The sequence below is a fragment of the Condylostylus longicornis genome, unplaced genomic scaffold, assembly GCF_029603195.1.
Source record: "Condylostylus longicornis isolate FDR11 unplaced genomic scaffold, ASM2960319v2 ptg000144l, whole genome shotgun sequence".
In the NCBI taxonomy this organism is placed as follows: Eukaryota; Metazoa; Arthropoda; class Insecta; order Diptera; family Dolichopodidae; genus Condylostylus; species Condylostylus longicornis.
The window spans coordinates 666,755-691,396 of NW_026578112.1; the positions used below are offsets into that span (position 1 = coordinate 666,755).

A 24,642-nucleotide genomic window follows, 5' to 3' on the forward strand; every position below is an offset into this window, starting at 1 on the left:
TGTGTTTACTCTGTATAACGAGGTTGCTTTCATACTCGTTTAGATTATTTTGACATTTTTACAATCGTATTAATTTTTGCAACAACAATATGTTAACGATATTGATTATATAGATTATTAATTTGCCCTTGTTATTAATTAATCTTATAATTACAAAATTATACATTTATTTGATTAATTAAACATGGAAATTATAAATTACATACATATTTTATATGATAATCTTGAAGGGATAATACGCAACTTCAAAATAAGAATTCTTATCTCAAACTTAAAAATTTATTAGTTTGTAAATAACTCAGTTGTTCAAGTTCAAATAATAAGCTATATATTGTATGAGGACGCTATAGTTTCCTTAAATTAAAAAAATAATTGTATAGAATCAAAATTTTTTTTTCAAACCTAATTGGATCCTTCGTTCACATAATTAATTGAATTCAAATAATTCTTTAAATTTTAAACTAAATTGAAAGGAAATAGGAAAAATCTACTCAAAAATTATGTTTGTATAATGGTTTAATAAAGCAGATTTTAGAGTGTATGCATTTTCAAAATTAGGGCACAGGTTTTTATTGTTTGAATGACGGGCTTAAAGTTTCTCACCCATTATAACAAAACTTATGAAGGCGAACAATTGAAACCGAAACTCGTCGAAATTGAATAATAGAAACTGAAAATGATGATTGCCAAATGGGTCCGTTCATTTTTTTAACAAGACTAAACCAATTTTGTGTTCGTTAGTGGTTCAAATTGTTTCCTAGTACAAGGCATTTTAATTTTTAAGACTCCAAAAATTTTCTATACAATAATTAGAAATTTTGACTATTTCGAGCTTTATAATTATTATTTTTTTTTAATTTTTAAAATTGGTTTTCATATTGGCTGCAATTTTTTTATAATAGTAGTTTTTTATTTAATAATTAAAATTAATTTTAATTTTTATAATTTTTATTTTTATTATTTTTTCTTGCATTATGCTTAATATATTTTTTTTTGTTTTTCTTTTTTTTTTTATTATTTTTGGTTTCATAATTTATTTGCTTGGTTTCGTTTTTTAATATTTTTTATTGTTTTTAAAAAACGAATCGCATCTATAACAAAATTAAAAATATAGGTCTCGTAGAGCTAGCCAAGATGTCAACATTATGACAAGAAGTGCTGATTCTCTTTCGCCACCTATTAGAAGGTAAGTGGAAATATAATAACTATTTCATTAACATATACATAGGGTCTTGTAATGAAAATTATATAAGAATAATTTTATTTATAAAATAATATGTTAAAAATTTTCAATTATATTGAAATAATTTCCATAATAATTCAAATATAATTAAAATAATTAAATATTAATAAAATAAATATTTGAATAAATGTCACTTTTGCTGAATTTCTAGAGAATTCGAGAGAAATGCCGAAAATTAAAATAAAAATTAATTCTATATTAAATTTTAAAATTATTCAATGAAAAATTAAAGAATTTTATTGGTACATTGCCATAAGCGCCATTATTGAACCAGAAGAAATATTTTTTCCATGGCATTAAATTATAAAATTGAAATTATTATAATTAGATATACGTATGTATATGTAAATAATTTTGTAGGAAAAATATCTACAAAGAGTTTTATATGCCTTTCATGAATTGTTTATTCATTCATTCAAAATTAAAGCTATAAAACTATAATAAATTTTTATTTTAAAATTAATTTTATAATTTTTATGCATTTAATGCATTCTATATGTAAACACATTTTAATAAAACATTTGTTCAAATAAATCAAAAAGCAATCAAATTAATGAAATTAAATTGAACATTTACGATATCGTAATATAAAATATGCATATGTACAAATGTATGTGTATTCGTGTTCAAATTATTTATAAAATTTACAAAATTTTTATGTAAAATACATTAAATTTAATATTTTTAAACATTATAATCGAATTGTAACTAACATTAATTACGTTAGACCACAAACTATAAGAACACATTTTAGAATAAAATTACGCTAAAGAATATTTTTTCAAGATCAATGTAAAATTTGAAATCCGAAAAATTGTACCAAAATTTAAATACAATTGAAGTTTTGACAATTTTTTCGAGAAAACAGTCTTTGCAAATTTTTCGGCAAATTGCGTTATGGCGGTATAATTTTCGTGCGGATCCACATAGAACGATTTTCTGTTTATAACGAAGATTTTACGGTCAAAATATGGTCATAAACAAAAAAAAGCTTACCCATTCATATTTATTAATTAAGAAATATTGCAAAAGTGACATAAAAATTTTAAGAGTCAAAATATTGGAAATACATACATACATATTTACATAAATATCCGTGCCATATATAAAAAAAATAATTATTAGAAAAAAAGTAATAAATTCCAGTTTATCAATATTATTAATTGTCAGGTAAATAAACAACATAATTTATAATTTAATTAAAAAAAATATTTCATTTCTTATTAAATAAAATTTTAAAAACCAAAAAGAAATCAAATGGTTTTTGTTTTCTAATATAAAAAGGAAAAAATTAATAAAACAATTAAAATTTTTCACATTTCAATTTTGTTTTTCATATTATATACTGCATACATATACACGTACATACATTTCTTATAATTTATTTATTTTACTAAGTAGTTTTTTTTTACAAATTCATTTTGTTAAAAATTTAATTATAAAATTGCATGACATTTTGTTACTTAATTAAGAAATTAATGTTCTTTTCGCGCCTATTTAACTCAATTTATGAAAAGTTTACATATGTACATGAGCAACTTACATAATATGTACATATACTTGTAAATAGGTACATAATGAGTGTATGCTATTTAAAATGATTGTTATCTTCATTTATAATGTGAAAATATTGTATTACATTACAAAATATTTTTTTTTTTAAAATTGAAGGATTTTTTAATTTATTTCAATATCTAAAAATGGTTACAAAATGTGAAAAAAAAAACAATACCTATAGTCGTAATCTTGAATGTAGTAAGTATAAACACATATATAGTCATATATATGTATATAGTAGACACTTAAATAATTTATGCTTTTCAGAAAGAATAATACATATTTTATAAAGTACATGGTGTTATGAAAATTACTAGATAAAAATTAGAAAATATTTTTAAATAATTAAACAATTTAAAATTCGCTTTAAAATTGATTATAAATAGGCTTAATATCATATTTACAATATTTTCTGAAAATGAGTAAAAATACCATGATGATACCATGGATAAAAATTTTTTATAAAGCTAATCATTTCGCAATAATAATTATTTTTTGATTACACATCTATATACATATATAGGATTTATTAAAAAAAATTATTTAGGAAATAAATTAAAATACTTTAAGTATGTATTTAAATATATTATAAAACCTAATTATGTCAATTAACTATTCTCGATATATGCCAAACTTTCTGTCAATATTTTCTTGAATATGTAAAATAGCAGAAACAAAACAATCAAATATGTTAAGAGAAAAATTTTAAAATTATAGAAATTCATCTAGTTTCGGAATGGAAAAAATTTTTATAGCGTATTATAACGCCTAATAATAAATTTTGTTAAATTTTGTTTTTGGATTTTATATTTTCAAAACACCTTGTACTCATGTAACGAAACAAAAAAGCTTATTATAATATTATAAAAAAGCATAAATGCTACAAATGCAATATTTTCTGTTTTTTCACATAAAATATTACAAAACAAACGCTTCAATACACACAGCAACATTTTATTTTGCATTCTCACAAAACGTATTAAGCATAAATTTTATAATTTATGTAGAATATAACAGTTATAATGCGTTAATATTGATGTTAAATTCTAAACTACAATAATTAAAATTTTATAAATTTTATAGCATGTTGTTTTAATTTTTGTTCTAATCTGGCTTTTTGTCAGATTATTTGTTAATATTCACAATGTTCAAAATGTATGAACTTTTAAATAATATTATGTAACATATTTTAAATTATATATTAATATATTATGTATATTATATTCATTATTGTTTTAATTAATGCATGTTCGCATTAACCCTTATATTATAAGTACATATATTACTTTTTCATTGTTATAAAATATGCGTTTATTAATATAAATTTTGTATAACAATCTATAATGTATAATATGTATATGAATTTTTAAAATAATCATAATATTAATGTTTTTGCTCAAAATAATCATAATATTAATGTTTTTGCTCACTATGCTATATAAAAAAATATTTTTGTATAACAAACTTGCAGTATAATTATATATTAAATTATTTATTTATTAATATTAAAATATTGAATTTTAAAATAAATTTTTAGTCCCTTTTTATTTATTAATTTTTTTTAAATTTATTTTATAAAAAAAATATTAAATATTAATAAAAATTAAGATAAAATATGAATTCAATATTAATTAATTTAAAAAAATATTATTTTGTATCAAATTTACATTATGTTTTGTTAACGTCATAATTAACATAATTAAGAATTTTTTTTCCAAAAATCTTGCAAAACTAAAATTCAAATTCATAAAAATCGTGTAAATCGCCTGTAATTTAAAATTAAAACAAAAGTGCGCATATAAACAAAATTTTATATAACTGTGAACTGTGATAAAAAATAATTTCAAATATTTTAATAAATAAAAGTACAAGTGTAATAAATCATATTTTAAACGGTGGCTACGGTGATATTTTTAAATTTTTTCATAATTTCCTCATAATTAACAAAAAAAAACTCAAAAATTATTTCGGAGCTTATGCAATGTATTGAATTTGCACTGAATATTTGATAAAATGCCATTGATCGGAATTGTTTGGGATTAAATGCAACAAAACCCGACATTATTTTTAATTTAACAAAAATATTTTAATCTATTATACACTTTTAGTATAACATTAAAAAGTAATTAGTAATAAAAAAAATTTTAATGTAACTGTATAATACATGCGTCTTTTCAACACAAATTCCTTGAAAAAGAAAAATATGTATAACATTTTCTTTTACATTTACATATGCACATATAATTTCATTTCAGTCTCAATAAAATATTTCTTAGACAAACAAATCCGGAAAAACGCATATTATCTACATTTTTATAACACATTTTTTTTTTGCCTATTTTCAATAATTATTTAAATTCTTTACAAATATTCTATTCTATTTAAATTATATTAACTATTATGCACAATATTATAACATTATCTATATAATATTATACACTTATATAACAAAATCAATCAAGTAATCAATCAATCAAAAATTATTTCCTACTTATATATTATGTTTGCATATCCATGTATACTCGTAAAATATATATAAAAAAATTTTTATTGTAAATACTCTTGTCTCATTTATAAATGCTTTTTGTTTTTTTCTAATTCTAAATCCAAAATCGTGACCTAAAAATATGTATAACTTGTAATAGACTATAATAATAAATCAAAAAAAAAATTATTTTACAATTTCCTTAGTCTGAGAATTAAAAATCAAAGTTAACAATTTAAATATGTGCATACTCGTATACTCTAAAAGTGAAACTTCATTTGGAAAATAATAAGTTTGCATTACTATAAAAATTTAATATTGTCTTTTTTTGTGTGAAATTATGAAAATTTAAAAAAGCAAATAATCTTAATCTCAATAAATCACTCTGTTTCTTTGTTATTTGACTTGCCAATAAAATTGTTTGTTATGTCTACTAAAAATTCTAATTGAGATTCTATTCAAAGACTTAATGAAAATTCAAGTTCAAATCTTCATTATGAGTAGTTTTTATTGTTATTGTTAGGTATTTGAAAAGCTTTATACATATAACAGTTTACGCAATATTTCATTGATGTTAAATAGAAAAAAAAAATTATTCTAATGTTCTTAATTGATGGGCTCAGAAATAAAACCGCCTTACCCACATACATTTTTTACCGAAATTTAATGAGATTTAATATTTTATTTTTTTAAAATACTTTAAACGATTTTTCGAAAAGATAAGAGTAGGAATTTTAGTTTTCGTTTATTTTTATGAAGATGTTATTATTTTTAACATAATTTTATACACATTTTTAACAAAAAAGCAAAAATTTTGAGAGTGATGATTAGGATACTTTGCTTCTGAGCCTTTCGATTATATTTTAAAGTTGTAATATCGTAAAATCAAAAAAATTTCATGGGTTATATAGTTAAAGCATAAAATAATTTCAATGGAAATTTCAACATATAAAATATTATAAAAAATTAAATTTTCCGACAATTCCTTAAAAATAGAACGAAAATTCTTTTAAAATATAGCCTGGGAGTTAATAATAAAAATTTAAATTTTGATAAAATTCAATTAGAAATTTTAAAATGGTAGACTAATCGAATATTTTAAAGAACGATCAAAATCTTATGAATTTATTACATATGTACATGAAAAATTGCAATTAACATGAAAATTATTCATACCTTTTATAAAATAGTAAAATTTTCCTATTTCTTTAGATTTGAAATGCAATATAATTTGTTTGCGTGTAGTAGAGTATTCAAGCAAAACCACAATATTCAAGATTTTAATTTTTTTTACAATAATTAATAAATTCAATAAATTGTTTTTACAAAGATATTTCTCAGCATGAATTTTGAAAAAAAAATGTAAATATAAAATAATATTTTAATATAAATATTAAATGTGATCGATCACAATTTTAATTAAAAAACAAATAAGTGTAGATATGCTCCCTCTAACATACGAAAAAACAAATAAGTGTATAGTAACAAAACACAATATTTGACATTGATTTATCATTAACTATGATAATAATTTTATGGCCTGTTTTTTTTTTGTTTTTCTAAATAATTTCATTTAAGTAGCTATTAAAATTATACTAATATAGTGAATTTTTTTTTTATTTGTGCTCTCCACCAATCAATAAATAATTTTGTTTTTTTTATATTATTCAAATTTTTAAAAAATTTTCCTACTATTTACAATTTACAATTGTACTAAACAAATTCAATACATTCAATTATAATATATGTAATTGTGTTCTACAATAAAACTAATAATATTATAATATTATTTATATAATTTAAATAAAATATATGTATATTGTGGTTTTTGAAGTAAAATGAATGATTAATTACTTAATTAAAAAAAAAAAATATGGTAATAATTTAAATGCATTTTTAATCGTATTAAAAATTGTAATTATAATACGGAAATGCTTATTTGAAATGAAATTTGTATATAAGTATTAAAATTATAGAATATTGTCATAAATGCATCCGGTACAACAAAATACTCGCATATATACTAAATTAATATCTATAATTAATTATAATACACTTCTATATGCAATACACTTCTAATAATGACCAATGATAATTTTTTTTTTCAAAATTTTTTGTAATAAATATTTAATTATGAAGTTCATTTTAATACTCGTATTGCATTAATAATGTTTATGTGTAGGTTTATGTCAGATATTCTTAAACATATGAAATATACTTGTTAATAATTTGTTTTCATAGTATACCTTGGAGTGTCATAATAACATACATATAATATGAATTTTCTATATTATACAAAATACTTTAAAAAAAAAAAAATATTACGATGATTCTTAAAAATTTCATGGTTAAAAAATTTTCATGGTTTCATATATACAATATTATTTGTATATATATATGTTAAATATTTTATAAGTTGGGTTAAAAAAATACACATGTACGTATGTAGTTTTTGAGGAAATTATAATATTTTTAATGAAGAATGAATGAATGCACACTTAATATTAATTATGAAGTTTGTATATTTATTGAATTTGAATTTGTACAAAAAAAATTTTATATGATACAAAGAAAATATTAGAAAATATCAAACAGTTTCTGATTGCATTGTTTCAAATTATAAGAAGATTTATTTATTATAATTGTACAGTTATTGTAGTACAATTGTTAAATTATTATAAATTTTGTTAAAATTATAATGTTAATACAGAAACATGAAAAAAATTATAAAACTATATGTTTCATATGTAAAATACATTTCTATTCGAAATTCTTAATGCTAAAGAAGAGAAAATCATAATTAAAGAAGACTAAGTGTTATTCAAACTGGAGAGAATTTCCCTTCACATTGCATTCAATTAATATTTTAAATATTTTTTCAGTATATTTTAAATTTGGTTTATTTAAACAAATAATAATAGGGAAATTTGCTTTCCAAATGCTTTGCAAAATATTTTAATTTTGTAATTAACACACATTTAAGGTGGAATGCTAATTGAATTAATTAAATTAATGGTTAATTATGAAGAATTAACTGAAAAATGGAATTAAATTTTATAATTAAGTTAAAAATTATTGAATTCATATTCTATTTAAATTATTATAAATTTGTTATTCAATTTAATTTTTTCTTAATTTTTAAGTTTTAAATTTTTTTAAGTTTTTGAAGAAATTTTACTGAATATTGAATTTCTTTTTATTTGCATTCTTTTTTCATACATTTTAGGAGTAAATCAAGAAGTGTTGATCATGGCTTAGCAGCACCTTTTGATTTGGATTCATTAAGATCAAAAGTTGAAGGACGTTTTGAAAGTGTTGATCGTCTATCAAAAGGTAATTAACAATTATATAAGTATTATTTATTAAAATTATCAAATAACTACTTTGATATAATTGAAGCTATATAAAGCTTATCACATCTTTCTTAACAAGCATATTAGTTAAATTGTTTTAATGGTCTTCTTAAAATCGTTTTCGGGAAATGCGACAGACTACAAACAATACAAAAATAAACGCGTTTTATGGCTAAACTAGAAGAGATAGAGTGATTTTTGTGATCACTGGGAATCCACAGATTCTGCCAATATATGATAATAGGCTGTAGCAAAAATATTTTTGGAGATATTTAAAAAAATCTTTTGGAAAACTTTAAACGCGTTTTCTTGCTAAAATAGAAGAGATAGAGCGGTTTTAAGTGTTTATTGTGATCACTGGGAATCCACAGATTCTGCCAATATATGATAATAGGCTGTAGCAAAAATATTTTTGGAGATATTTAAAAAAATCTTTTGGAAAACTCTAAACGCGTTTTCTTGCTAAAATAGAAGAGATAGAGCGGTTTTAAGTGTTTTTTGTGATCACTGGGAATCCACAAATTCTGCCAATATATGATAATAGGCTGTAGCAAAAATATTTTTGGAAATATGGTTATTGTGATCACTGGGAATCCACAGCATCCGTACTAGGGTTTAATTCTCAAGTTTTTTTTATTTACAAATGGGCTTTTTAACAATTGACGAACAGACATATGTATACTTACTATTCGATATAATTGAGGGCATGAAAACAAAACAGAACAAGAAATTTCCTTTTGGTAAGCAAATAATTTTTGAAACAGTGACATTGCAAACACCTTAATAACGTACATGCTTCATTGTAAGCGTCTTAATAATGACACTGAAAGCCTGCCGTTAAATCGTAATTGTAAAATTAAATAGTTATTTATTAAAAATTTTTAATAATATCTAATTTTTCCATAAATAAAAAAACTTTTTATGACATCATTATTCATTTTGTTCCAATCCAATACATAAAATTCTTATTGATTTTACATAACACCTTATTTACTACAAATTGTTTGTTATAAAGAGTCGCCACATTTATTACTTTGGACAAAACAAAGTATAAATTATAGGTATTGCAATAAGACTACATGTCACCATACATGTATATAGAAGCAAATCCACAAAACAGATTTATTTTTGTTATATTTCCAGCGAAAATACGACTATGGTCAATTTAATCCATTATTTTTAAAATTTTTATCTTGGCATTCATCCAGAAGCGTTTTTGTAATACACGGGTATTTCTTCCATTGTACTCAAGGAAGTTAATCTCAGAGTTATCGATGATGGAATGAAGTTGAATATGTATTTTATTTCTGGATATATCCATAAAAATATCAGCAGCACAACCTAAAAAAAACTTATTCACACACAATTATTTGATTGATACTTCAAAAATAAATTGCTAAACCAAATACTGCTCTCCAAAAGTAAAATTTAAGTATAACTTACCAGTTCCAATATTTATTTTGAAGAAAAATCCATTTACTTGATTAATTCTAAACATTTCGCTTTCAATATGCATCTTACTTACAAATTATTTATGCTGCTATTATACTCGGTAGTATTTATTATTTTAAGAATTATTTAAATACGTCAAACAGTTATCATTATGAATAATTAAAAATGTTTATATTTACATAAGCTTAATTCCTTTTTATATTTTCATTAATTTTGTATATATACAATGAAATTTACAATGCTGCGTAAAGTTCAGTAGCAAGTTTGTATTTTATATGTGGCCTAGTATAAAGTACAATGTATCCATGTGAGTAATAGTAAAAAAACAATCAAATTTAAATCGAAAAGTTTGCTGAAATATTTAAATAACATGCACGTTTTTATTAAAAGAATACTACATATCAGTTGGCTAGAATAAATTTAATTAATCAAAAAAAAATGGGCGTACCTCTTTGAATTTTAGGTACATATGCACTCAAAACGAACAAAGTATTTCAAATATAACTACAACTATATGTCATTGTGAAAGTAGGGATGTATCAAATTATGCTGGTACCACAGGAAAATGCGTGGGTAATTACCCAAAAAGGGGGTAATTACCCAGATAAAGTTTGATGTCAGCAATGTTTGCGTATGCGGCTTTCACCACAGTCAGATTAAATCTTAGATTTTGTCGTTCTCACAAACTGTTCGTAGTACTACTTTGCAGTTAACTTTGAGTTGGTTACACAAAAATCGGGTTATTTCATCTTTTTCGGCTAGTTTTCAATTTTCAATTTGGAAAATTTTGTCAAGTTTTCCTTTTCTCCTGTAGCGAGCATTGCCAAACTTGCAATAGGGGCGTACTTACTTCTTTTTAATCAGGCCTTCATAATGAAATATGTGCAATATCCTAATATGAAAACCAGTGGAAGTCAAAAACTTTTATTTAAAAAATAATTAAAACAAATTCGTTTGCAAAATTTCTTCTGCACTGTTTATAAAAAAAAAAAGAATTGCAGTGCATTAAACGACAAAAGAAAATCACGTACTAAGCAAAAATCTTTCTGTTTGTAAACAACAACATTTTATCTTAAACTGTTTAAAAATTTTTACTTTTGAATCAATTATTTAATAAACAACAATTAAACGTGCTTTATAATCATAATTTTTGTTATGCTTTTACTATTCGTCGTGTCGTATTACCAAGTTAAGCTAAAAAGTATGGTTTAATTTACGGTCAAATTCCTAATGTGTAGCAATTGTTTTTCAATTTGAATACTCGAGTGTGTCTATGCAAATTGTAATAATTACGAGAATTAAAAATTTTGTTTGTATTGAAATTTAACGATTAACGAATTGAATTTTGAACAAATTGGATTTTAATAACTAAGAGATTTGTAAGGTGATTTACAAGCAAAGCCATTATTTAGTTTTAGATTCATAGAAGTGGTTTCAGAAGTAACTTCTTCCAAGAGTTGCAGTTATTAGAACCATTTAAAATTTCTTTATTGTAAAAATTGAGACCATAATTTCTATGTACATACGATATATTACTACTCGTATTAACCTAATACAAAAATTATAATTTTACTGAAATTCACACTTGCCATTTACTGGAATAATTCTTAGTACCAGGATTTTTTTTTATACTTACATACGAGTATATATGCATATGTGTACATAATATTCAAGAATATGCTGAATTATTCAAATTGTTGTAGCTTGGAATGTAAATATTTTTATAATTATATGTATATTTACATCATTGCAGATACACTTGCATTACGGGAATCTACTATGTATATATAGTTCCATATATATGTACATGCACTACTATATTTATTATCACGGCTAACAAAAATACTGCTGATATTTTTATTATGTCAAGTTTATTGTAAAAATTGAAAACAAATTCACATATCGTCTGCATTTAAATCACATTTGTGTATATGCATGTTTAACTATGCACACAATATATGTATATATATACTAGTATATAAAATTATAATCTTATATCAATTAGTAGATACAAAATATTTGATTACAAATATGGGATTGCCAAACTATTTATATAAATAAGTATAAAACAAATTTTCACTTGTTATCTTCATATTTACTTCACAACCTTAAAACTTTAGTGTAAAATTGAATTCGAGATATGTGAAAAATCTGTTCTTCTGTTGTACATGTATACTTCTTAATTATTTTCTATTAAAGTTCACTTATTAATTTAATTTAATGCTGATCACTCTTATAAAAAATTTAACAGACATATTGATCGTAAAATTTACTTAATTACAGAAAATGATTGCGAAATTTGAAAAACTATTATTTGAAGTTAAGCGAATAATGATTCTAGTTTTACGATCCTTACACGACATACGACAACGATATACGACAAAATCTAAGATTTAATTCAAGTCGAACTGTTTGACATTGGCTTTGTCTGACGGAAAATTACTGTAGTTCTCATTAGACTTATTGTCAAATTTTTTAATGATAAAATGATCAGCTATGATAAAATGATTACCTATTTATTTTTATTATAATTTTCGTAGCAAAATTAATAAATTTTGACGTGATGTCTGAGCTCTATCATTTTAGTCTAAATAGAGATAACGGTAATTATGCATGTATTATCTACTAATGTAGACAACTAACATTCATTCAATAATTTCATGATTAAATATTAAACAATGTCACAATTTTTATCACTCTGGTAACATTTCAATTCGTAGCTATAAATTTTTGAAATAATTGTTAAAATTATAGTTGAAATGATCAAAAATATAAGAATAAGATGGATAGAAAACTTGGATAATGAAATTAAGTGAAATACAAAAATTTAATATTTCAATCAGTTTTTAATCGTCTGCTCCCTTTTGCGGTTAGCTGCACTTAAAACTACACTATGCATATAAATATACTTATACAATTAAATAACAGTACAAAATTATTATTTTACGAGATACAACAAAAATATTGAAGTTTTGTTGTGAAATATATTTTTTTTTAAATAATAGAGAAAATTTTCAATTAAAATTTTTAACAAAAAATCATCTAAGAATTGAAATTAATGAAATGTCACTTTTTTTTAATTAATTGAGATAGAAAACAAAACAAAATTATTATAAAAAAATATAGAATTATTTTAAAGATAACAATTGATTAGTTTTAAATTAATTTTTATTTTTTGTTTGTTTTATTAATTTGAAATTAATTTTTAATGCTTGCACACAAATAAAATAGTGATTGTGATGAATTTTATTTAGTGTTCACAAAGTACTTCAATAAAACGAAATTAAGTTTGTGTTTGGTGTGAATTAAATAAAATAAAAATTAAAATATTTAAAAAATGCTTGTTCTCTGAGACGAAAAACACAAACAAATTATGATTGCGTAGTTTTTTTTTTCATTGTTTAATTAGTGTTGCTTGAAACAATTTGTAAACAAATGATTTTAAAATTTAAAAATATTTTGTAAAACCCACAAAATTTTATATTACATGTGTATACAATTATTGTAAATAATTTGTGGTGCAACAAGTGCTTATTTATTTAATTTATTGGACAAAATTCTGTCTGACAATAATATCGATAGCAGCTACAGAACTGTTAAAGCTAAAAGAATGCGGCGTTCGTACCTTTTTTTTGCTCTATTTATAGACCTTCATCGTTGTGGATATCTATCATACAGATTTTTTTCAGTCTGATTTTTAATCCGTTAAAACTGTCACTGTGAAGCCGAGTTCTTTCCTCTAATACGAACATTTTTTTCCTAAAAAGCTACAACGAATTACACTCGAAAACTTAAACACCAGTTGCGGACCCCCCCTGTATAAAATATGTCTAAAATGTACGCATTATATGTATATATATTTACCTAAATGGGTAGTACATAATTACATACATATGTATGTACATGTATTGCAAAAGTTCAATAATTATATTCTTTCCCAATAAAATATCAATTTCTTTTCTTATCTTTAAACAAACAGTTCTACTACTATACTATAGCTTTTATACATGTGTACATATATGATATACAGATGAGTCAATTTTAGTTTACCTATCATATTTTTTATAATAATAAATTTGTTTTATAAAAATGCGAATCAATGAGTGTGAATATATGAATGAGACTTTTGGATTTGTCGAAAATCAAATGTCAAAATTTGAAATTTTGTTTATACAAAATTTTTTAAAAAAAAATCTACTGTAACCCCCCCGAAATTCCAATATTATAGTTAAACTTTGATTTTTCAAAATTAATACTTTACTGAAAGGAATTTATTAAAGATTTCCCTTCTATGAAGGTTCCACTGTATTAATTTTGCGAATTTTTTACCACAAAAATATCAACCGGTGAAATTTGTTATCATACTTAACAGAGTTGTTTTTTTGTTTGTGCAATACACAATTTATGTACTAAAATAAACATTATGTAAACCAAGATTTATTTTAAAGAGTAGATATTTAAGACATTTATAAATAAATTATTTTACGCAAATATTGAAATAATTTTATTTTTATGTCAATACTTGATTTTTATACACAAAAAAAAAAATCGGTTTTCTACTAATCAGTTTTGGAAAAATTTTTGGACCATTACTCAGTATACGTTAGTATGAGAAATTAATTTAATTTAGTCAGAACAGAAAAAAAAATTTTAAATTTAAAAAATGGAAAATCTTTTAATTTATCGCAACAAATTTAATAAAAAAGAATTTGCTATTTTCGTATCAAAATCAAATTTAGAAATAAAACAAACAAAACTGTTATTGTTTGAGCATTTTATATTATTTGAATACACAAAACGACCAGAACCAAAAATAAACAGTTAAGTCACAAATCTATATTATTTATTTACACATATACGTGTGTACTTTTTCCTATACATATTAACAAAAAATAAAAATAAACTTTTTGATACAAAAAAAAAAAAAAAATAAAATTAATTTAATTTTAATGTTTTGTAGATGGCGATAAACTTAAAAAATCATCTTTACCATCGATACCAACCACAAATTATACGGTTGGTAATCGTGATACACTTACATCAGTTGCAGCACGTTTTGATACAACACCATCAGAGTTAATGCATTTAAATAAATTGGCTAGCAATTTTATATATTCAGGACAACAACTTTTAGTACCAGATAAATCAGCTGTTGCTGATAATACATCAACAACAGGATCAACAAGTGATGATAAAGTATCAACAGCATCTGGTAAATCAAGTCCTATTGAAAGAAATATATCAACAGATGCAACAAATGAAGAAAAAGGTAAAAATAATTGTTAGTATGCTTTTGATTTATTTTTACAAAATAAGTATTTTAACTATTAACGGATATACTACTTGTATAATATTGACACATACATACATATTGATATTTTGTTTCGTGAGGATTGCAAAATTAATTGAAATGAAAATAATAGGTGTATGATTAATGAAAAATAGAATAGGTGTATATGTAGGAATTTTCAGTACCTTAAAAAAAAAGGTATCAAATAAAAAATACTCATTTAATTTGATACACAATTATATTTTTAATTCATATATGTTGTCATCTCTATAAGGAAAAAAAATTTCTGAAAGCAAAAGCTTTTATTTTGAATCGAGAGCTTTTATTTCACTGTGGTGAATTTGTTTGCTGTCAATTCAATATTTTTAATTTCACATCCCATTTGTTTTTTATATCTTTCCAAAACATGTGTTAAATGTCACATTATGAATTTGACAGCTAATTTTTTTTTTATTATAAATGTCATATTCTGTACAATCAGATTTTATCGGTGAATTGCTACTTGCTGGATTTATTTTGAATAATTTTTACTACGACTAAAATTTTAATTTATATTTTTCTTGCAATGCAATTTAATTAAGGAGCTATTTTAATTAAACAAATGTAGTCAGATATTTATTTGAAAAAATTTTATTTAAAACTAAAAACATTCCATAGTAGCTGTTAAATAAAATTTTAAGTTTTCAAAAGATAATGCATACGGCAGTGTTTTGGAAGGATGGAGGTGATTATACATTATATTACAAACATACATACATTATTTACTGTTCTTGTATTAAATTATGAATAATAACAATTGATTAAATTCAACTACTTTTTTTTTATAATCAAATTTTTTTTGATATCATAAAGATTAGGTTTCGCGTAGGTAATAATAAAAAAACATAGAATTAACATGAAGTAATTTTAGGGTAATTTTTCATAATTTAAGACAATACGTAGTAGGTGCCTACATAATTTACCTGCTCCTATTATATTTTCTATTTATTTATTCACTTAAGTGTCTCCTAAAAACTTTACTTATTTAAACAAAAGTTGAAACTAATCTCGAAATTTCAATTCAAAATTCATAAAATGGGCTCTTATCTGCTCCAAAATTTTTTTATTGTTTTATTCTAAAATAGTTATATGTGTCAAATTTATTTAGTTATGTACATATATAAGTACACATATTTACATACATACGTTGCGTTACGTAGGCACGTTTAATCTATGAAAATTCAAATAAATTTTGCATATATGTATATAAATACATATGTATGTACATACCCACTCCATACCTACTTAAACGAGTAAGATAGGAAATTTTTTGAAAAGTCGTCCAATATTTATTTTTCATATTTTTTTTTATTTTTCAAGGTTATAATAAAATACTTATTTAGTCATGTTTTTTCTTTTTTTAAATTAGATATTCTTGATGGATTAAGACCTGGTTCACCAAAGCCTGGTCACATTGAACGTGTTAGTACAGAAGGTAAAGAAGGTGGGGATGATCCAGTTATAACACAACGTTTCCTTAAAATAAATGTTCGGCACATAACCGATGGCCAGGGTGTTGTTGGTGGTGTTCTATTAGTGACACCAAATGCTGTTATGTTCGATCCAAATGTTTCAGATGCTTTAGTTATTGAACATGGCCCTGAAAGTTATGGTGTTATTGCTCCTATGGAGTTGGTCGTAAATGCTGCCATATTTCATGATATCGCACATATGCGGGTTGCTGGTACAGCTGGTATAGGTAGTGGTGGAGGCAGTGAATTATCAACGAATCAGAATGAGAAGATTGAAGTTTATTATCCAAAACCGAAAGATTCACCGCGATTAGAAGGTACACAGTCTCCTGGAAAAGATTCATTATTAGTTAAAGATGATACATTTCCGGAATTAGGTGGCGTTGGTGTTAGCTCAGTTGAAACATGTGATGATCAAGAATCGATTGCATCTAGTTCTGGACGTGATGGTAATGCATTTCCAAAGGCATTCGAAAAGGATCGTGTTACACCAGTATCAGAAAACAGCTCAGAAAAACAAGATAAACAACCTGAAAATGATTGTGAGAAAGCAGATACCAAAGGTTGAAAAATTTTTTTCTAATTACAAAACTAGATATATAATAAGATACATATATGTTTTTTAGATACTACGAAGACTGAAAGTATTTGTGAAACTCAGGCGGAAAAAAAAGAAGCATCTGATAACGAAATTAAGAAAGATGAATTAGTTGACTCACGTTCTACTCTTGAAGAACGAAGAAAAAGTCTTTTAGACCATCATTGGGCAATACCAAGTAAAGATAGGTAAAGAGAAAGCCTTATAAATTTTTTGCAAACTTTTTGTTAGTTTATGATTTCATTTAATTGTATTTTTTGTTTATTTTTTTATCAAGCATAAACTTATACATATTTTACATTCATAATTATTAAAAATTAAATTTTAATTTCGAATTGGATCGAATTATTTTCATCTTTATTATTCGAATATTCATTTTTAATTGGAATATAAAACAAATTCAAAATTTTCATTATTCTTTTTCTAATAAAGTCTTATTCTTGCTAATAAATTTTCATGTTCATAAATTATAATGATCAAATTAAATTTTTTTTTGAAAAATATATTCTGAATTTAAAGAAAGTTTTTCGGTTAAATATTCCTTTTGCTGTAATGAGTAAACAATATAAATTTTTTGACAAGATCCATTATCCTCTGTTCACTTTCATATTTAGTGTCACATTAATCCAAAAATTAATTAAAGAAAATAAAACAAATTTCATGTAAAAAAGAAAAAAAATTACGAAGAAAGTGAAAAATAGAAGTTAGTATTGTTCATACTATTATAGCATTTAAACAAACCTATTTTTCAAAATGCGGCTAACTGTTGTAATTCTATTGATAGCCGCAAAAAATTACCTTAGCCACAAAACGCTTAATATTATTAATTTGCTAACATCAAAATACAACTAAAACTAAAAATCTGCTTATGCAAACGGAAATGAATAATAAAATGTTCTGCTAATTAATAAAAAAATAAAAACTCAAATAATTCTTAATTTTTCAGTCTACACTGAAAATGCTCTTTTCGCAGATGCTTAAATTTAGCAAATAGAAAATATTTTACAATTATATAATTTTGGATTTATTTTAAAATTATTTTATTTCTTTTTGTTTCGTTTCATGTAATGTTTTTTATTTTATTGGTTTTCATTTTCATCATTTACATTTTTGTTCGGTGTTTGTTAAAAATATATAAAAAAACAATTTATTGCAAAATCCATTTACCTATCCTTTCCATCCTTTTGGGGGAGAATGTAAAACTAAAAATATCAAATTTCATGATTCAAAATTCTCACTTCGTAAATAATTTTTATAAAATAAATGTGTTGTTATGGCTTCACATCATAAATCAAATAAAATAATCGAAAAAAATAAACAATTATACTAATAAAAAGAATTAGTTTAAATAATTCACGAAGATCTTCTGAAGATGAAGGTGACCTGTTCAATAGACGAATTTCATGTATATCCAATTGTAATAATATTTCCACAACGACAAGAAATTCTATTCCCGATTCAATAACTGAGAAAAATGATGCTGAATTAGCAGCTGCTGTTACAGAATCTCTATTAAGATTAAATCAAGAACGCCGTAATTCATCAGGTTTTCCACTATTAGATTCTTTAAGTGGTTTTACTTCACAATGCCGAAGTAATTCAGTTAGTGGCACAACTGGTTTGATTGGTTTATCCGATGGTAAATACTGCAATAATAGTAATATTATTGCACCTACTTCTTTATTGACAACAGCAGCTTTAAACAATATAAATAATGTAAACAGCAATATTAATAATAAAAATATAAATAATTTAAATAATAATATAATAAATAGCACAATTAATAATATAAGTGCTGGTCTTGATTTTGAAAATGATAATGATTCATCATTACAATCCTATTATGATTCTGGTATTGATATCCGTGATCCTATTCCTGTTGTTGCACCTATGCCAACAAAAAAAGTTTTTAGTGATGCTGATATTGTTCTTAGCTCTGACTGGGTACCACCACGTACAATATCACCAACACCGCTTGGTGAATCATCACCAAAACCATCAACAACAAATTTACTTTCGCAACAGACACAAAGTTTAGATACAACTCAAACAAGTCCCGGTGGATCAGGTGGTCGTAAGAAAACATCAAGTGTCAGTTTTAGTGTTGATGAGAATAATGAAAAAGAAAAGTTATCAGACATCAGTGATAAAACAGGCGATCAAAATAAAAAGAATAAGGTATTAAAAAATTCTATAATATGCTAGTTGCACAATAAATAATTTGGTTATTTAATTTTCATAATTATTTTAGATGTTAAAACGATTATCATATCCTTTGACATGGGTTGAAGGGCTTACTGGTGATGGACAAACAAAACCAAATGAATCAGTTGAATCAGCTCCAAATACAGGTGATTCAAATCAAAGCGTATTTTCCAAGGTGTTTTCAAGGTAAGTGAAATATAAAGAAATATTTTGTATTTTTATTTAAAAATGGGTTACAATATTTATTTATTTTTAATTAAGAAAAAAAAACTGTACGAGTTACGAGTATATGACAATTAAAATATATTTTGTTTTATTAGCGTTGAAAAATTATAACAAATTTAATTAAATTTTAAAATTAATCTAATATTTTACAATTTTTATCTTTCTTTCTACATTCTTTTTGATTTTCTTTGTTTTTTTTTTTACTTAAATTAATTTTTTAATCAAATTTATTTATGAAATAAAAAAAATTTTAATATAAAATGTAATTTTCTTTTAAATTCAAAATCATCTAATTATTCAATTTTCCTTTTTTTTTTTAATTTACATATTATATTGAAAACCCTTGTTTTGTTTTATTTTAAAAACACTTATGTGCATTTCACAAATCATTTACAAAAATAATTCCACACATTTAAATACACAATCAAAAAAAAAATTAATTCAAAATATTTTTTTCTCAAATACGAACATTTTTGTGTTAACAAAATTTTTATTTAATTCGAAAAACAAAAAAAAACCCAAAATTTCTTTTTTTTTTACAAAAATTGTCTTATATAATTAATTTTATTTTGTAAATATATACGTGTATATAAATATATTTGCAAATTGATGTATATATATATATATATGTATATTATAAATAAATTTCAAAATAAAATGAATAGTTCGCCCATAACATTGGTATCTGAATTGGGTGGAAATTTATTTTCAAAAACACCATCTGAAGATTCTGGAGGTTCTCCCGTACCTCCAGTTACACCACATTCGGAAGGTCATTCAACCCCCGGGTAAGGGCATTTTAACAAGTGAAACATTTAAAATAGATCCTAATAAATTTCATGTATTTTTGTATAATATTGTTTTTCTAAATCAATGCTCTTGATATGTTGTTTTCTTTTAATTTTTTCATTTTAAATTTTTAATTTAAAATAAAATTTTTATTTTTTTTTTTGTAAATTTGTGATTTTAATTTTGGAAATAAAAATGTACAAACATTTCCGATATTATTATAAAATATTTCTTTTGTCCCAATATATTTTTCTATATTTTTTTTTTTTTTTTTTAATTTTTGTTTAATAATTGAATTATTTGAGAATGGATTGTATTTTTATTTTCATAAATGTATTTTGTAAATAAAATCTATGTACTATATTATAAAAAAAAAAAATTTGTGAAAAGTAGGGTAGCTTTTCAATAATCGTCTATGAGTTTCGTTTGTGTATTTTTTCTTTTGTTAAATAACAGCTAAGAAATATCTATAATAACCAGATTTTATTTTTGTAAAAGAAAATGCATATTATATTATGTATTTTATAAATTAAAATATTTCAGGGGAGATTTAAATTTTTATTTTGTATTGAAACTGCTTGGAGATATCTATTAAATTTTCGATTTACCTATATACATGTAAAAAAATTTACATTATTATTATGTTTTATATAAAGTATATTCTTTTCTATCCTATCATTACATAATATATTGTGCTATATTATTCCAAATTCTAATGAAATCTAAGTAATGATTCCAAATATTTCAAATTAGATCTGATAGCAAATTTGTTCATATAAAAATTAAAAAAACAATTTATCAAAGTGTTCCCAATAACATAAAAATTTTTGGAACATAAATTCAAATATCGTATCAATCATCTATATTTAAATATTTTCATTAAAATTCATTAACAACATTAAATTTTTTGTTTTTTTTTTTTTTTACTTTCATCCCAAATTAAATTTAAGACCTATATTCGATATTTTTCTATTAGATACTCTTTGAATGTAAGAACTAAAAATTTTATGATACATCAAAATAAATTTATATTAATTTCTGTATGAATTTTATAATATTTAAAAAAAAAAAAACAGAATAGTAAGTTCTATATTTGAATGAAATCATATTTATGTATTTATCACAGCACGTATTTCTTAAATTTTGTTCTAAATTGCACACACTATTATAATATATATATTATCAATTCTTGAAATCTTAAGAAATAAGTTTTCACTTTTACGTTCCTATTTAAAATATCAAGTTAAACAAAAAAGAATAATTTAAATTTTTATAAATATTAATTTTTAAAAAAAATTTTTAGACGTTCATCAATTGGTACATTTATGCGACCAAGTTCAACGGATGGTTCAACGTCATCTTCAGTTAAACAAAAATCTCAACCACCTCAACCAAAATTGGATTATCGTTCAATGGTGTCAATTGATGATATGCCTGAACTTTTTGTTAGCTTTGATAGTAAGTATAATTTATTTAGGCAATAAAAAAAAATTGGTTCTTTTAAAGAAAATAGTTTTTTAACTTTACTTTTTTAAAACGTTTTAATTTTTTTTTTGTTAAAGAGAGAAAATTAAGTAAATAAATTTTTTTAATGTGACTTTGTGTGCCATTAAGTAAATATTTTTGTAGCAAATTTTTCTTAAACTAATTAAATATTATTTAAATTTTAAGTTGAAAATGAAATTGATTTTATTTACTTAATTTTTTTCTCTTATTACTAATTACAGTTTTTGCATTTTGATTTCATTTTTAAAATAGAATTTAATTAAAAAATATTTTAGATATTAAAGAAAAAACTAAAATTATTTTTTTAATATATTTTTTTTTTGCACAAAAATTTTCATTAGAAAGTTTTCACTAATTATGTGATTTAATTACTTTTTTTTCCTCTTCTTTTATTAATCTTAAATTAATAATTAAATTTTCTTCATTAATATCATAAATTAAAAACAAAAATCAAAACAAAAATATATTTAAATATATAAAAACATAATATAAAAACGTATATGTAATAATATTGTTATAAATATGTATGAATATTTAAAATATGTATTTACAAAATAAAAACAAATTTTATATGATTTATTAAATATATACATACATACATACATAAAAAATTAGTGAGAGCACCACTGTTTCCACAACTAGAACTACTCGGTATGTTTAAATATCAAAAAACAAAAAAAATATAATAAAAATATTATAAGAATGTAAGAAACGAAAAAAAAACAATACCTATATATATTAATTATATTTCTATATTATAAATATATTAAATATTTATATTATATAATTTATATTAAAAATAAAGTAATCTATATATGTTGATGCCTTACTATTATAATAATCTATAACTGTGATAACCCTTATAAATCTCTTCAACTATTATATTATAATTTCTAATATTATCAATGATATTATAATGATTTGAAATAACTTTCGCTATGCAATTTTATTTTCACTCTATACAATATTTTAATTATCTTCTTAATTATTATATAAAATCAATCAAAAATCAAATTTTTAAACAATTTAAATTTCTTTTAAATTGTTTTTTTCCTTCGTAATATTTATAATAAATATTTAAGATTTAATTGTAGAAAACACATGAAAACTGTTATAAATTTTAATAAATTTGATTTTTCAGATTGATTAAGAAAAAAACAACTCCAAAAATCAAAAAAAAAAAAAACAATATAAAAACTTAAATACTTACATGTGTTACCCCTCATTCCAAGCATTTCACTAAGATATTTTAAACCTTATTTTATTTTAAAGCAAAAAAAAAAATTATTCTAATTTTATTTTGCTTGAGTGAATCTTTGAATGTTATTTATAATTAAATATTAGGATTTATTTTGTAAAATTATTATTTAAATTTTAATTTCTAAGTAAGATTTTAATAAAAATTTTAATATTTGATAATATTTTTAACATTAATACATAATTATTGTTGTAATCAATATCAAATTAATTATATTTTTTAGAATATTTCACAGTTCTTAATTTAATCGTGAAAGTTTCAATTCAATTTATAAAATTTACTTCATGAAATGAAGATAATATTTATGGAATAGAATTAAAATAGTTATACTAATTATTAATCAATTGATTAATTAAATAAAATAATGAGAACGTATTCTTTTTCTTGTAATTTTTAATTTGAGAAATAAAATTTATTTAATAATTTGTAAATTTTTACTTATATTGTTTAATAATTTCCATATATCCATATTATAAATTACTGTTCTTCTTAAAATCGCAAATATTTTATTTTCTAAGATTGTAAATGATGTTTTATTGATTATTATTGTAATCTTGTTTATTGCCGAACAATTTCCCTAAAATTAACCGTGATTTATACAAGATAGGAGACTAAAGGAATTTAATTTATGTAAACTTCTTTAAATTTAAAATTGTGTTATTAAAAAATTTATAAAATCAGGTTAGGTTTTCTCTATTTTTTAATTATTTTTTAATTATTAATTTAATTTCATTTAAAATTTTTCTTGTACAGTATTGTATTGTCCTTTAAATAAGTACGAATCTTCCTTCTCCAATAAAATTGTTTAATATATTGTAAAAAATGTATTTAATTGCAATAATTGTACTTTCTTTTCATTATTTAGTTATGAATTCACTGTCTATTTTAATCGACTTCCAAATTAACATTTTCAGAATAATTAATTTTTTTTTTTCAATTTATTCAATATTTTAATAATGTAATTAAAAACACCTTTATAAACATAATGTAAATGTATTAATGTAAATATACAAATCTAATTTGTATAAATTTTTTTTTAATTATTAATAATATTATTGGATAAAAATTTTTTAATTTGATTTTAAAGCAAATGGTTTAAAAAAGCTTTTGCATGATTTATAACTCTTATAATATTATAATAATTTTATTAAATATAATGAAATAAATTTG

The 24,642-nt window shown here is 22.1% G+C and overlaps 1 protein-coding gene across 14 annotated transcripts in view; it reads left to right on the forward strand.

The window, feature by feature from the left end:
* LOC129615681 (TLD domain-containing protein 2) overlaps positions 1 to 24,642 on the forward strand; it is a 112,964-nt gene that overhangs the window by 37,652 nt on the left and 50,670 nt on the right. For 2 of the 14 annotated variants that reach the window (XM_055531013.1, XM_055531020.1), the window contains exons 3-11: positions 1,115 to 1,186; positions 8,512 to 8,618; positions 15,051 to 15,371; positions 16,789 to 17,454; positions 17,518 to 17,677; positions 18,827 to 19,667; positions 19,741 to 19,880; positions 20,585 to 20,707; positions 22,012 to 22,166. In XM_055531013.1, coding sequence (XP_055386988.1) covers positions 1,115 to 1,186; positions 8,512 to 8,618; positions 15,051 to 15,371; positions 16,789 to 17,454; positions 17,518 to 17,677; positions 18,827 to 19,667; positions 19,741 to 19,880; positions 20,585 to 20,707; positions 22,012 to 22,166 — 2,585 coding nt within the window. The remainder of the gene's footprint in view (positions 1 to 1,114; positions 1,187 to 8,511; positions 8,619 to 15,050; positions 15,372 to 16,788; positions 17,455 to 17,517; positions 17,678 to 18,826; positions 19,668 to 19,740; positions 19,881 to 20,584; positions 20,708 to 22,011; positions 22,167 to 24,642) is intronic. The other 12 variants (XM_055531016.1, XM_055531029.1, XM_055531022.1 and 9 more) reach the window with 9 other exon arrangements.